The sequence below is a fragment of the Myotis yumanensis genome, unplaced genomic scaffold (assembly GCF_028538775.1).
Source record: "Myotis yumanensis isolate MYYU_CA2020_CCGP unplaced genomic scaffold, mMyoYum1.0.hap1 SCAF_14, whole genome shotgun sequence".
NCBI lineage: Eukaryota > Metazoa > Chordata > Mammalia > Chiroptera > Vespertilionidae > Myotis > Myotis yumanensis.
Genome location: NW_027223765.1, coordinates 39,577,671 through 39,592,848, shown reverse-complemented (window position 1 = coordinate 39,592,848; position 15,178 = coordinate 39,577,671). Strand labels below are relative to the sequence as shown.

Genomic DNA, 15,178 nt, shown 5'->3' with positions numbered 1-15,178 from the left:
CCTGTGGGAGCGCACTGACCACCAGGGGGCAGCCCCTGCTTTGAGCATCTGCCCCCTGGTGGTCAGTGCGTGTCATAGCGACTGGTCGTTTCATCTTTCAGTTGATTTGCATATTAGGGTTTTATTATATAGGATAGGGTGTATGTATGCATATATATGTAAAATACCTGTTGTTTCTTGGAGTTTAGCCGAAGAACAGCCTGGGGGAAAGACTGCATCCTTGCTAATAGTGTTTGCCACAAGTGTTTGTGAGTCTTCCCTATTACATTTTCCCTTAGGAGACTTAACGGAGCAAAGCTCCAAGTGTTTGCTATTCCCATGGCAGCTAATTGAGGGTCTTGGGACGACTCCCTTGTGTTCATCAAGCCGCACTTTGGGGCCCTCTCTGCAGTATTAGCCCCCTTTTTTGCCTGGTGATACTCTGTCTGCACCTTTATATGTGTGACAGTCACTTTTGCATGCCTTCTGTGTCTGGCTTACAGTATTTGGGGACAGGATGCTGGAACCACGACGTTTTCAGTTTGAGGCTTTACCAATTACACGTCACTCCTGTTTACCTGTTATGTCTTCTTTCTTGTTTCTGTTCCTTGCTTTCTCTTGGGAGAGGGAGGGGTCCTGATCAGGGTTGAGATGAGCTGTGGCTAGCTTATGGCTTTTCTTCCCCTGCATGGCCTTCTTAGAGCAGGATGAACGGCATGTTATTTTACTAAATTCCCAAACATTTAATTAAGCAGGTAACATACTCCCTGCTCTTCCAGAAACAGACTCAACAAGGTAATGATTTGTCCACAAGGACTTGCCCAAGAGTACATGTCTGCTAGGGGGAAAGCAAGCTATTACTGCCTCTGTTCAGCAGCAGAAATAGGCTATGAATTGCAAGCAATTACTATTTTGTTTTAGCAGTTAATTTTTTTTTTTTTTAATCTTCACCCGAGGATATTTTTTCCATTGATATTTAGAGAGGGAAGAAGGGGTAAACATCAATGTGAGAGACACATGAAATGGTTGCTTCCTGCACATGCCTCTGACCGTGGCCAGGGATTGAATCTGGCGTAGGCTGACTGAGAACACTGGCCAGGGTGCAATTTTTGACTTGTTCTCAAACTTAAAGGTCAAGGGGCATGCATCTTTCTCAATGTAGACTAGGACCTGCAGCTTCTGTGATACTCACTTTAAATAGCTTTGCAATTTAATAGTGAAGGAAATTTTAGAAACCAAATGAACTGAGCTGTTTACTGCCCACTCCTGACTTTCCTGGGATAGAAAATTCATAGTAGGGATAACTTCAGAGAGAGTGCTTGGAACAGGGTTAACAGAAAACCTGCATAATTAACATATCTGTAACTAGAGCAGCTACCAAGCATGATTTTCCTGTCAGCAGGAAAATGAATTGTATTGAGTTGTGTGTCCAAAGCTGAGGTACCATGTCCTTTGAAAATATGCACTCATGGCCTCTGTAAGGACCTGGCTCCCGAGTTAGGAAGGAAAGGAAAACGACATAGCTGGAAGTGACTGGAGATGATGTGGTGGTGGGAATAAGGCAGAATAAAGAGAATAAAGGCTGTTGGCCAAAGAGGCTGAAGGCTGGGGCTGCATGGATGCCCACAGTGGAGCCAGAGGTGCTTGAGTTCTTAGTGAGGAGGGGCTGCTCACCACTTTCAAGTTGGGCCAGAGCCACCGATTTGTATGCGACAGTAACAACACTGCATTGCTCAGCCACCAGCTAGTTGGTTATTATTATTATTATTATTTTTTTTTTTTTTAAGAAAAACTTCTGGTTGCAATAACAATTAGTGCTTATTAAAGAAAATTTGGGAATTTTAGAAAGAATCAGTTTTCCACCCAAATGCTATCACTGTTAATCTTTTGGTGTTAAGTGTTCTAGACATTTCTGTGTGTAGATTTTTGGTGTGTTTACATAGTTGTTATTCTACTGTATATACAATTTTATGTCCCTTTTGTACTTAACATAAACATTTTTCCATGTTATCTGTCTTAAACAGAATTTTATGGCTGTAGCCTCTTCCTTTGAGTTTCGGTAGCATTGTTTGGTTCCTAGAGTTGGAGGGTGAGATGGGTTGTCTCCTGGCTCACAGTGGGCTTCGCTAAAACACTGTGGATGGATTGTTGGGCTTCCTGGGACTGCCCTTGACTGCCCCTGGTGACTAAGCTATGGGCTGGTGGGAGGAATCCCTAAACTCAGTCCTCAAGTGAATAGCAGCGTGAGTCTCCTCTACCCCAGCCTCTAATAAGCAACCATATGGCCAGAAATGAGTGAATGGGAAAGGCCAGCCTGAGCCAACCTTGATCTTCAAAGACTTACATCTGGCATCTACCTCAGGCTACCTTTCATCCCCATTGTTATCTCAGCTCTTAATCAGAATGGCAGCCTCTATCTGGAATAAGATTTGTCCTGCTAGGCCTTAGCTTTTGGGGGGCAAGGATAGTGGGGCCTCTTTGAGGCTCCTATGCCAGTTCTGGCAGACGGCCTGGCAATTGCTTGGTAACCCACTGCCTGGCTTGTGAGTTGGTAACTACGAGAGCCTGTATTCTAACTGCTCTATCTATCCTTGGAGCTGCAGCACCTGCCGTGTGCCTTATTCCTGGCCCTCTCTGGACCAGAGAAGACAGTTTTAGGCCCATTACTTTGCCCATGGTCATTGGAGGTTGGCCAAGGGCTGTGAAAGGCAGCAGAGGGAACATCCCAGCTTATGAGCAGTAGGCCGTGCATAGGCTCTCCTGACAGATTGCTCAAAGAGGAAGAGACCTCACAACCCAGTGGGAGGGCTGCTGCAGCATTTGGCTCTGAGACATGAATACATAGGTCAGTGTAGCTGTCCCTGCTGCAGTCACTCCTGTCAGCTTGCTTGTAGTTGACAGACCCACTGCACCCACGCCCTTGGCTTCAGCCTTTGGTGTGAGGAGCAGGAGGATGAGCTGGCTCAGCTGTTGATATGGGCGAGAGGCAGACACAGGATGCTGCCCACACTCTTGGGGGCGGGAAACTGCTGAGGAAAGGGGAAGTAAAACTCCTGCAGGTTATCCGGGCCCACTCCTGCCCTTGCCAGCTGCCAATTAGAGTCCTGGAGAAGCTGCCCAGCGGGGCTGGGGCCGACCAGTTTGTCAGGACACATGGAGGTCCAGACTGTGGACAGATGTAGGTCCAGAAATGCTGGGCTATGGAATATGACTGAAAAACGAGAAATTTTGTAGTTTTTCCTATCTTCCCTAAAAAACGTTTAGGACCTTGGTCGGTAAACTGCAGCTCGCGAGCCACATGCGGCTCTTTGGCCCCTTGAGTGTGGCTCTTCCTAAGCCTTAGGGGTACCCTAATTAAGTTAATAACAATGTACCTACCTATATAGTTTAAGTTTAAAAAATTTGGCTCTCAAAAGAAATTTCAATCATTGTACTGTTGATATTTGGCTTGTTGACTAATGAGTTTGCCGACCACTGGTTTAGGAAATGGAATCTAAAATGAGTTAATGGGCCGAAAAGAGAGTCTGAGAGCCTCCTCAAGGAGTTAGTAAATACATGAATTTTACCATTAATTCCAGGGCCTCTTGGCCCTTGCCTTCCTAGCTGCTGTTTAGGCTGTGAGCTACCTGATAAGAACTCATCTCAATTGTAAACCAGAATAGTGGATCAGGGAAGAGTCGAGTAAGGTTGAGGTCATGAAGGTGATTGCCTTATAACTGAACAAATATTTTCCCAGTACTTGAGTCTTGGCAAGTGCTAGATTGTAAAATAGTCTTGTTGGAAGGGCAAAAAATTAAGCTGCCCATCAAAATGCAAGCCTTGGGATTTCCATTCAAAAACAAGTTAAAAGGGCAGCCCTTCTGGTACCTCAAGCCCAGAGCTCTCAGATGGTGGTGGAGACCTCCTTTCTGTTCCCCAGGCAACAGTCCTCTCACTGGGGCTCACCCCAAGCTGGAAACTAGGGAGGCCACAGAAGAAAAGTGCTATATGCAAGCTTGCAAGGTAGAACTAAGACTGATTTTTTGGAAGGTAAAAGCGAAGGTAAACTGTAATGCCAAGCTGTACAGGAATTCACGATTCACAAGGGCTTTTCTGCACACAAACTTTTAATCATAGGGAGGTGATGGGGAGCAACAAAAGAAAGGCATTATTGGGGCATCAGCCTGGGGTGGGGACTGGAAGGAGCAATTGGGATGCAAGGCCAGAGGCAGGAGCAGTCATTGGAGGGAATTCCCCACTCAGCCAACTGGGACTCCTTGCCCCTTTTTGTTCTCCAACTGCCTGCCAAAGAGAGGACCGTGGGAGCTGGGTTTTCAACACTTCAGTTCTGATTGCCTGGTATAAATAAATGCTCCTCTTGAAATGGGTGGGGGTGGGGGCAAAAGCCCTGGGCTGTGTCTGGGGCAGGCAGGCAGGCGTGCTGTTGAGCACAGTGGAGGTATGCTCATATTGCACCCAGCCTGAGTGGTTTGGGATGTGGTGTCTGAATCCTCAGTGGCCACTGCTCCCTTGGCCCTGGCTGTACAAGGGGATCACGAACACAGAGACGTCATCGTAGGACACCTGCCCTTCCCCGGTGGGACTGCCATCCTTCCCCTGTGTGCTGTGTATCAGCATTTGGGCCAGCTCCGAGAACCTGTGGGGATCATCCTGCAGATGTACTCCAGGGCCGAGCACAGAGGCAAAGCCCACCCTCAGGGAGAACTCACTGCACTAGGCTGGACACTTGGAGACCAAGCCATGCAGTCCAACTGTGGGGCCAGGCAAGCTGCAAACCTGTGAGGGCCAGATTGGACGCACAGATATCCCCACCCCTTGGAATCTAGAGACCACACTAATCCTGACCCTGCTGTGAGCCAGGCTTGCCAGTGCTGTCTTCTCAGCTGTAACTACTTGGTGTTGCTGCTGCACCCAGGCCTAGGCAGGTCCCCAGCAGTTACAGTACCTGTGTGGGTCCTCTCGATTGCCAGGGAGGAAGCTCTGCACTAGCCGTGCCACCTGCTCATTGGACAGGACATCCCAGAGCCCATCAGTTGCCATGACAACCACATCCTCCTCCTGCAGCTCCAACTGGTCCAAATCCAGCACTGTCACCTGCAAGTTAAGTCTGAGGATCCCTCAACTTTCCCTTCCTGGCTCCCACCAGCCTCATTTTCTGGGTAGATGGAAGGAAGCTGGGGTGGGCTGTTGCCCTCTCACCTGTGGGACAGAGAGCAAGAAGGGCTTGAGTTGAATGTTTGTATCCAGGACTCTGAGCTGATGGTCTCCCAGGCCCCGGGAGACGGCCAGTGTTCCCAGTAACCGAGCCTGGGGACAAGGGAGATGTGAGGTGACAGCAAATAGCCCCAGCAAATGCACAAGTAAAGCACAGAGGTGGACTGTGGTCCTCAGGCACCCTGGGCTGAGGGAGAAACATCCTGTGGCCTTGGAGCAGACCCCAAGACACCAGCCACAGCCACAGCACAAAGGAGCTCCCGCCTCTGCAGTGGGCAATTGAAGAGGGATTTTTGGAGGGGGCTGTTCACTGACCTGCCTACCCTGTCCGTGGATCAGTGGGTACTTGAGATCCGACTTCTCCACGCACTTGTAGCTCCTACCAGGAGCAGACCCAGTATCAACCCAGGGCCTACTTCCCACCTCCTCTCCCCTCAACATAGGGCCCACCCTGCTCATGTGGATGGGATTGCCCCAGGCTACAGAGCTGGGCTTAGACCCAGTGGTTCTCCCCACTGTGTCTCCCCACCCCCATCCTGCTCACCAGCCGCTCATGTAGTGATCCCTGAACAAAACTTTCTGCCCCAAGTCATCCCCCTTCAGTCGCCGAGGGAACTCCAGTCGGGTGAACTCATCAGCCAGAAGCTCAGGGTAGACAAAGGCCTGGGGTAGGGAGGCCATGCTCCGATTAGGCTCTTGTTGGTGGCTCTGCACCCAGGAGTTGGAGCTCCACAGCCTCCCTCTGCTAAGGGCACCTACCAGTTGCTGGATCCGTTGTCGCTCACTCTCCGGGGTGAACTCAGAGCTCAGAGGCCGCACTTCATCTCTCCGCACCAAGATGGCCCTGGATGGGATTGGGGAGGAGAGGGAGAGGGCTGTGATGAAGCCTCCAACCTCACCCATGGCCTCCTTTCTGCTGGCCAGGGGCCTGCTCTGCCCATGCCCCCCGTGTTCGAAGCCCTCTATAACCGCCTGCAGGGTAAACCCTCAGCCCCTTTGCTCTGTGCAGCTCTCTGGCATCTGCTGTCCACTCAGACTCCATATAGACCAGGTGTACAAATAGCTCAGCTAGTCAAGCCTCCCCATTTCCCTCCCTCCACTTCCAGCCCCCTTTCATTGTCCCCACTGCCTGTGCTGCCTGCCTGCCACCTGCCCCACTCTCCGAGCTCACTCACCTGCTATCTCCGGCATTGGCGACATACAGCTTCCCCTTCAGCGACACAGCCACCAGGGCTGTGCAGCCACCCACTTGGCCTGCAGCCTCCAGCTCCCGCCCGATCACCTCATCCTGGGCAAACAGAGGCCATTTTAGCTTGTGCTGCCACCATATCACTCTGTCCCCAGTGCTCAACCTGCAGTTCACTTCCCCACCAACCAGCCTGGCAGTCCTAGTCCAAAGTGTAGCTATGTCTCCAGGACCCCGTGGTCAGATCTGTGTGTATTGCTGGAGGGAGGGAAGTCCTACTCAAAAGAGTGAGAAAGGGAAGCCAGCTCCTGTACCAAGGACCAACAGGGTATGCAATGAGATGATGCAGGTAAGAGCACATAGCACATAGTAGGGACTGGATAAATGGGAGGGGTTATGATGATAATGATGGCTGTTAGTGAGGCACAAACCAACCCAATCTTGTCTTCCCAACTCAAACATCGAGGGTGACTACCACACCCAAGGTCTCTCAGGTCCCTGGGGACAAAACTGTCACTCCTTTCCCAGTCAAAAACCACACTTAACTTACACATTCCTGGAAGGCGCTCTCCAGAGCCCCGATCACCAAGTCTTCTGTCCTAATGCCCTTTTCCTCAACAAACTGGGGATCACTGGGGCAGACACAACGGCCACTGAGGTGCATGGGGGGCTGAGTGGCCACCATGCCCTCTCCTATGGCCTCCAGTTGCCGGCGCAGGCAGGAGTGCAGGGTGTTGGCAGCCAGGATGGCTGCAGCTGGACCGCCGTGCCCATCAAACAGTGCCCAGTAATGACCGGTCAGGAACTGTCCAGGAAAGGACTGGTGTCAGGTTCTTCCTGGCTTCCCCAGCTGATCCTTGGCCCAGCATGGGGCACTGGGGCAAGAACTTCAGCCTGAAGTCCTAGCCCCAGTCCTGGCCCCAGCCTGTAAGAGGGGCTCAACCCGGTGTGCTCACCTCCTCTGAGCACAAGGTCAGCCACTCCTGGTCCTCTTCCGGCCCAAACTCACATCTCCGGATGCACAGCTTCCCACAGGCGGCCTGATCCTCATTGAACTCAGATTTCTCTGCATTGATGATCCTGAGGCCAGGAAGTGACCAGTGACCTTCCAGGGACACACCCATGTCCCTGTGGGCACAGAGACCAGAGCAGGTGCACAGCGAGGAGCCCTCCCTCTGGGCAATAGCCCCCACGCTGTCCCTTATGTCTGGACAAAGATGGTGTAAGTTTCTTAACTCTTCAGTGACCTAAGGCAAAACGCAGGGCCCAGCTCCTCTGAAGCCTGCCTGTTGACCTGGCTGGGAGGTAAGGGTGGGGCTGCTGGGGAAATCTGGGGTTCCCTTGCTATTCCGCATCCCCCCCCCTCCCCCCCCACCTCATGTAAGCAAGAATCCCTGTCCCACATAGCATAAGCCAGAACCCAGGGCGAGAGGGGTGTGCGGGTGTGTGTGTGTACCGGGGGAGGTATCGCCAAAGCCCACAATGCGGGCACTCCACCCAGTCTCCCTGTCTCATGTTGGAAGCCCAGGGGTGCAGGTCCTTCCCAACTTGCAACCTTCTTCTCTGAGGGAGGTCGGCGTCCCAAAGAAAAGGCAGAGGTGGAGGAGGGGAAGACTGTCGGAGCCCAGAGACGAGGGCAAGAAGGAGTTCGCCGCAAGTTGGGGAGGGCGTCACTCACTCCGTTTATGTTCCCTAGCTCAGCACAGGCCCCGGCTGGATCAGCAGGGGTCCGGGTGAGGGGTCCCGGGGCGGGGTCGCTGGAAGGGGAGGGTCGGGCGGGGTCGCAGGGGGTGGGACACTCACTCTGCGTAGCCTGCGTTCCAGGGCAGCGTGCGGCCGCGCGCCGGGCAGCGCACGGGCCGGGCGTCCGGGCGGCGGGGGGCGTCGGGGGTGCCGGGGCAGGAGCCCGAGCCGCGCAGGAAGCGGGGCCGCCGGTAGGGCACGGGGCTGGCGCGCGGCCGGGGCGAGCGCGGCGCGGGGAGCGGGCCGCCGGGCGCCCCGGGCAGGAAGCGGCGGCGGAACCAGCCCGCGGACATGGCGCGGCAGGGGCTGCCGGCGGAGCGCGGGGCTGGCGGGAAGGCTGGGCGGACACCACCCGGCCCCGGGAGGAGGAAGCGGGCCGGACGGCCGGGCTGGGGCGGGGCGGGCGGGCGGGCGGTGACTCCCCCAACCCCAGCCTCGCAGCGGAGTCCGTGCGCCGCCTGCTGCCGTCGGGCTCGTCAAACCTCTTCACAACCTAAGAAGCAAACGCCGTTACCAACCCCACTTCGCAGGCCGGAAAAGTGTGGCCCAGAGCGGGAAGTCGCGCCCCGTGTCCTACGGTGACCCGGGCAGGCGGACTGTCCACCCACGCGTGTCGGGGTGGGGCCCTCGCCGTGGAGAGGGGATGCCCCTCCTCCCCGCTCCAGGGGCCAGCGCAGGGCTCAGGGCAGCCGGGCACCTCCTGCTGGCCCGGACCTTGCGCAAGGGGACGGGGAAGAGGATGTCCTGAGGTGCTGGGCTGACACCGTGAGTGCGTCTCAGCACGGCGTTCCCCTCCCGTGGCCTCTCTTCCTCACGGCTCAGCTCGGCCCCCTCCACCCCGGGATGGACAACACTCGTCCTGGGACACCGCTCTGAGCCCCTGGCTGGCTGTCACTGTAGGGTCAGCGGCAGGGTCCCCCTTCACATCGGGATGTCAGCAGATCACCCTCTGTCACTTACGCCCAACTCCCGTGCAGGCCTGTTATTTCCATCTCATAAGGACTGTGCAGCCCACACAGGGGAAGTGTCCTGTGCCCAGGGCTGTGCTGTTTCCATTATGACAGTGGAGCTGACTCAAAACCCACCCCCCAGGGATTTCTCTTCCCCTTTCCTCCTCCGGGAAGGCAGGCTAGTCAACTCAAAGCCCCTGAGCCCAGGGCCCCCAGGGAGGGCGATAGGAGAAGTCCCTACCTTTGCCTCTGCTCCTAAACCCATCATATGCTCACTAGGCCTTACTTCCTCCCCGTGGGCCAGCCTGCCCCTTTGTGAGTTGTTCCCTCTACCCAAAAAAGAAGGTGCTTGGGGCTGGAAGCTGTGTGCAACACCTCCCTCAGATGGTTCAGTTCCAGAGAGCCTGCGGGCCAATTTACTGAACCCACTGTGTGTGCCAGGCCCGCGCTGGGTGCAGGAGCACAGCACTGACTGATGGATATGTGCTCACCAGCAGTGATGGTGGAAGTCCTGGTGGCTGCTGCTTGATCCAGCTGGCAAGGGGGTGGAGGCAAAGTCATGAAAGCTTCCCAAAGGACATCTGAGCTCTGACTTGTCCTTAGACAGAACTGGACCAGGGACCCAGGGTAGGGCAGACTTAATTCAGGATGTGGGTTACCTCATCCCCACCAGCCAATGGCTGAGAGGCTTGTAAAGTCTAAAATTCAAGGAAATACCAAAAACACAGCCTACTCCTCCAACCCACTGTCATGGCCTCTCCCTGGTGGGATGAAGGTCCTGTTCTTTAAGGTGTATTCAGAGAAGCTCCTGACAGCCAGGTGCCACATGTTGCCCAGCGTAGCCATTTTAAGTTTTCACAGCGGCGTGGAGCCCTGTGGCAATCCCATACTCCGCTCCCAGCTGTCCTGACTATTCCTTCAGTGCCACCAGGGTCCTCTGGGCTCTTAGGCTCCCCTGAGCCTCTGTTCTTGCCTGGATCCCAAGCTTGACTCCTTTGGTTCACGCCCTCATTTTGATGAAGCACATCCTTTAACCACTTTCTAACAGCTTGCAAGTCTGGAAAAGTTTGTATCCTACTTTTGTTTTTGATCGATATTTTGGCTCAGAATGCTGACTGCTCTGTTTATTGTCTTTTGCCTGTGGCTGCTGCTGAAATCCAGTGTCTGTCTTATTCCCAGACCTTTGGATTAGCTTGTCTTTGCCTTTTTGTCTCTCCACAAACTTCCTGGTTCTTCTGACTCTGGTGTCTGAGATTGTGGGGGAGGGGCTACATTCCTGGGCTGGCCCTCCCTGGAGGTCATGCAACACCTCACTCCCCAGTGACACCCTTCTCTGGACAACCTTTTCCAATTGCTTCAAGCGCGCCCTCTCCTGGCAGGAGGCCTTTCCTCAGCTAACTCTGCACGTGAGGGATGGAAGGTACGAGAGGATCAAGCTTAGAAAAGGAGAAAAATGTTTATGCTACATTTTTTTTTTTTTAAAAGAAGGAACTCTTTTTTTTTTTTTTTTTACATATTTTATTGATTTTTTACAGAGAGGAAGGGAGAGAGATAGAGAGCCAGAAACATCAATGAGAGAGAAACATTGATCAGCTGCCTCCTGCACGCCCCCCACCGGGGATGTGCCCGCAACTAAGGTACATGCCCTTGACCGGAATCGAACCCGGGACCCTTGAGTCCGCAGGCCGACGCTCTATCCACTGAGCCAAACCGGTTCTGGCAGTGCTACATTTTTTTTTAACCTCACAATGAAAATAGCTTTTGTTATGTCCTATATCTGTCCTTAACAAAATGTAATTTTAAAAATTTAATACTTTTATATGACTCAAAATTTAAAAAAAGTATAATAGTACATTTAGCAATAACTTTCCCTCACAACCCCACCCCCTGGCTACCCAGTTTTCCTCCCTGGAGACATCCAATATTACTGCCTTCTTGTGGATCCTTCCAGAAATGTCAGGGGTATTCTGTGGAAATTCAAACAAAAAAATTACATTACATATAAGACAAGAAATAACAAGTGCTGGTGAGGATGTGGAGAAAAGAAAACCATTGTGCACTGTTGGTGGGAATGTAAATTGGTGAAGCCACTGTGAAAAACAGGATAGTGGGTCCTCAAAATATTAAGGGGATTAGAGAGATGGGAAAAAGTGGTTGGATTTGGGAGGACTGGAGAAGTTAAGTAACTTGACTGACGTCACATAGTGACTACTCAAATTTATATGAATTAAAATGACACAAAATTAACATTCCACTTTCTCAGTGGCACCAGCCACTTTATGAGTGCTTAATAGACACATATGGCTGCCTTACTGAGCAGGCAGATCAGAGAATATTTCCATTGTCGCAGAACGTGAGGAACAGCACTCCCTCAGAAACCAGGTCTCCTGAAGTTCCTTGCCTAATGCGCAGGCAGATTCCCTACTCAGTTTGGAGTCTCTGAGTGTTTGGGGGCTGATGTCAGCAACTCTAGATTGTGCTTGACCTGGCAGTGCTCCCCAACCCTTAAAAAAGTGTGGCATCCAGAGCAGTGCAATTATCCCTGCCCCTTTACTACAATTCAAGGTAGGGACTGAGAGGTAGGAAGCCACTGTCACTAATGTGTCCGTGTGAATTTGACCACAGGGCCACCGGGGCTGCATGGAGACTCAGAGCAGCCATGTATGAACCCTTCTTCACGTATGACTTCTTGAAGCAATTAGGGATTTGCCCAACTTCTGAAAATATTGGCACACAGCATGCACATTTCACGACTGGAATCGCCCATTTCGGAATTAGATGTCAGAAGAATAATAAAGTAACTTTTGGTGAGTACATACTATCTGTAACGAAACAAAATGGGGATTGCAGCAGCTACAGCTCAATCTTCCACCTCAGAGGTTTATTAACTCGAATCCCACTAGAATCAGTAGCAGGATCTGAGAGTGTAATAAAGTGGGCGCATTCAGTATGCTGCATGTTTCACACTTATTTGATCACTGGATATTTTTCTGTTTTCTTTTTTAATCTATGAAATGTCTTGTAAAATTAGTTTTCTAAGAAACACAGTTTGGGAAATACCATGCTGGTCCAGACTCATCATTTTACAGGTTATGAGAAATGAGTTCCAAAGAGGGTAGCATGACTTTCTCAACGTCTTGTAGGAAGGTGGTTAGGCTGGGATTCGAACTTGTCAGAGGCCAGTGCTTGGGCCCCTGCATCATTCACTTATTGGAGAGTTGAAAGTACCACGCATGTCAGCCTTTCACAAGAGTCCTGGGTGAATGCTGAACCTTCCAGGCAGACTATCCTATATAAGAAAAGCCTAATATGCTAAGTGTTCAACTGTTTGACCAGTTGGTATGATGCGCACTGACCACCAGGGGGCAGACACTCCGACTGGTAGGTTAGCTTGCTGCTGGGGTCTGGCCGATCAGGACTGGGTGAGATGGCCTGGACACGCCCTGGAGCCCTCCTGTGGTTCCTCCCCGGCCTCGATCGTGCACCGGTGGGGTCCCTCAGCCTGGCCTGCACCCTCTTGCAATCCAGGACCCCTTGAGGGATGTGGAGAGCCGGTTTCAGCCCGATCCCAACAGGCCAGGCCGAGGGACCCCATCGGTGCACAAATGTGTGCACTGGGCCTCTAGTCTATATATATAAAAGGCTAATATGCAAAGTGTCCCCTCGGGAGTTTGGCTGGGAGATTGGGAGCTCTATTGCTCGCTATGATGTGTGCTGACCATCAGAGGGTGGCGTGGAATGAAGGAAGTCCCTGGCCGGCAGCCAGTAGCCAGGGAAGGAAGGCCCCAGTTGGCAGCTGGAAGGTCCCGATGGGTCCTAATCGCCAGCCAGGTCTAGGGACCCTACCCATGCACAAATTTTGTGCACTGGGCCTCTAGTTGTAAGATAATAGTAAAAGACTGGGGGATGGGAGTGGGGAGCTGCTACACAGTAATTTATTATGTAACAACAGAAAACTAATAGAAATAGCACAGAGGCCAATATGGCAGGAGTGAAGTAAGCAAGGGGAGACTTTGAGAAGATAAAATCTGGGAGCTAGCCCGAAGCCAGAAAATGCAAGGCTTTCTGGGCCTTGGTCGTGCCATTGAATTTCCAGTGAATGGGAGGGGACACTGCTGAAAGGTTTGAGCAGAGGAACCGTGGCCTTGACCTGCTCCTGAGAGCTCAGTACTATCTGATGAACTGGTAGCCAGAGAAAGCAACTTCACTGATAGGACCCCCAAGGACTTCCAGTGGTACTAACAAATCCTTTTTTTTTAAAGTTGATGGTTGTTGTTGTTCTAATTCTTTAGTAGTTTCATTTTTTGTTGTTGAATTTATTGCGGGTGACATTGGTTAATAAAATTATATAGGTTTCAAGTGTACACTTCCATAATACATTATCTGTATATTGTATTGTGTATTTCCCACCCCAAGTTAAGTCTCTTTCCATCACCATTTATCACCCCTTTACCCTCTTCTACCTCCTCCCCTTCCTTTCTGGTAATCACTACTGTTGTCTGTGTGTAAGTGGTTTGTGCGTGGTTTGTGTGTTTTTTTGCTCAATCCCTTCACCAAGCTCACCAACCCCCCTCTCTTCTGATAGCTATCAGTCTGCTCTCTGTATCTATGAATCTGCTTCTATTTTGTTTGTTTATTTTATTCATTAGAGTCCACATATAAGTGAAATCATATGGTGTTTGTCTTTCTCTGATTGGCTTATTTCACTTAGTATAATACTCTCCAGGTCCATCAGTGCTGTCGCAAAAGGTAAGATTTCCTGCCTTTTTGCAGCCAAGTAGTATTCCATTGTGTAAATATACTACAGCTTTTTTATCCACTCATCTACTGATGGGCACTTAGGCTGCTTCCAAATCTTGGCTATTGTAAATAAAGCTGCAATGAAAAGAGGGGTGCATATATCCTTTTGAATTAGTGTTTCAGGTTTCTTCAGATAAATTCCCAGAAGTGGAAAATCCTGGGTCATAATACAATTCCATTTTTAATTTTTTGAGGAAACTCCATACTGTTTTCCACAGTGGCTGCACCAAACTGCATTCCCACCAACAGTGCACGAGGGTTCCGTTTTCTATACATCGTCACCAACACTCATTGTTTGTTGATTTATTGATGATAGCCATTCTGACAGGTGTGAGGTGATATCTCATTGTGGTTTTAATTTGCATTTCTCTGATGATTAGTGACGTTGAGCGTCTTTTCACATGTCTATTGGCTATCTGTATGTCCTCTTTGGAGAAGTGTCTATTTAAGTCCTTTGCTCATTTTTTAGTTGGATTGTTTGTTCTTTTGGTGTTAAGTTGTATAAGTTCTTTATAAATTTTGCATATTAACCCCTTACCAGATATATCATTGGCAAATATATTCTCCCATTCAGTGGGTTGTCTTTTCATTTTGCTTATAGTTCTTGCTGTGAAAAAACTTTTTAGTTTGATGTAGTCCCCTTTATTTAGTTTTTTTTGTTTCCCTTGCCAAGGAGACATATCAGAAAAAATATAGCTACAAGAAATGTCTGAGATTTTATGCCTATGTTTTTTTTCTAGGAGTTTTATAGTTTTGAGTCTAACATTTAAGTCTTTAATCCATTGTGTTTATTCTTGAATATGGTGTAAGAAGGTGGTCTCATTTCATTTTTTTGCATATATCTACCCAATTTTCCCCAAACCATTTATTGTTAGACTGTCTTTACCCCATTGTATGTTCTTGCTTCCTTTTTCAAATATTAATTGACCATAAGGCGTGGGTTTATTTCTGGGCTTTCTATTCTGTTGCACTGCTCTATATGTCTGTTTTTATGCCAGTACCATGCTGTTTTGATTACTATGGACTTGTAGTATAGTTTTGTAACAGTGGGGAATTGTAATCCATCATTCTTTTGACATTGTTTTGGTAAATGCTGACTCTGGCTAATATGTAGCTTGTAGATAAACAACATGCTTGTATTAGAATCCGAGGAGCTAACTTCAGAAGATGCAGACTCTGATCTTCAGTCACCGCATTTCCAGGAGACGTGCTGACTTTCCATCATAGAACCAGGATGACGTAGAACCAGGATGACACACACCAGACCATTGCGTGACCAGTTTCCAGATCCTTAGCGGAATAGACT

General features: G+C 50.4%; 1 protein-coding gene across 3 annotated transcripts; it reads right to left on the bottom strand.

Annotated features, from left to right (window-relative positions):
• Window positions 1–4,320: 4,320 nt before the first annotated feature.
• PPM1M (protein phosphatase, Mg2+/Mn2+ dependent 1M) lies at window positions 4,321–8,711 on the bottom strand. 3 transcript variants are annotated; one of them, XM_070391550.1, is made up of 10 exons: window positions 8,183–8,708; window positions 7,336–7,459; window positions 6,930–7,184; window positions 6,369–6,481; window positions 5,953–6,037; window positions 5,738–5,856; window positions 5,509–5,572; window positions 5,179–5,286; window positions 4,925–5,073; window positions 4,321–4,615 (listed from the first exon to the last, which is right to left on the bottom strand). In XM_070391550.1, the coding sequence occupies exons 1-10, from the start codon at window positions 8,413–8,415 to the stop codon at window positions 4,471–4,473; spliced, it is 1,395 nt and encodes a 464-aa protein (XP_070247651.1). In that variant the 5' UTR covers window positions 8,416–8,708; the 3' UTR covers window positions 4,321–4,470. The 3 variants fall into 3 exon arrangements, with proteins under 3 accessions (XP_070247651.1, XP_070247653.1, XP_070247652.1); XM_070391552.1 differs by lacking the exon at window positions 4,925–5,073 and having other exon boundaries at window positions 8,183–8,711; XM_070391551.1 differs by lacking the exon at window positions 5,179–5,286 and having other exon boundaries at window positions 8,183–8,710.
• Window positions 8,712–15,178: the final 6,467 nt, after the last annotated feature.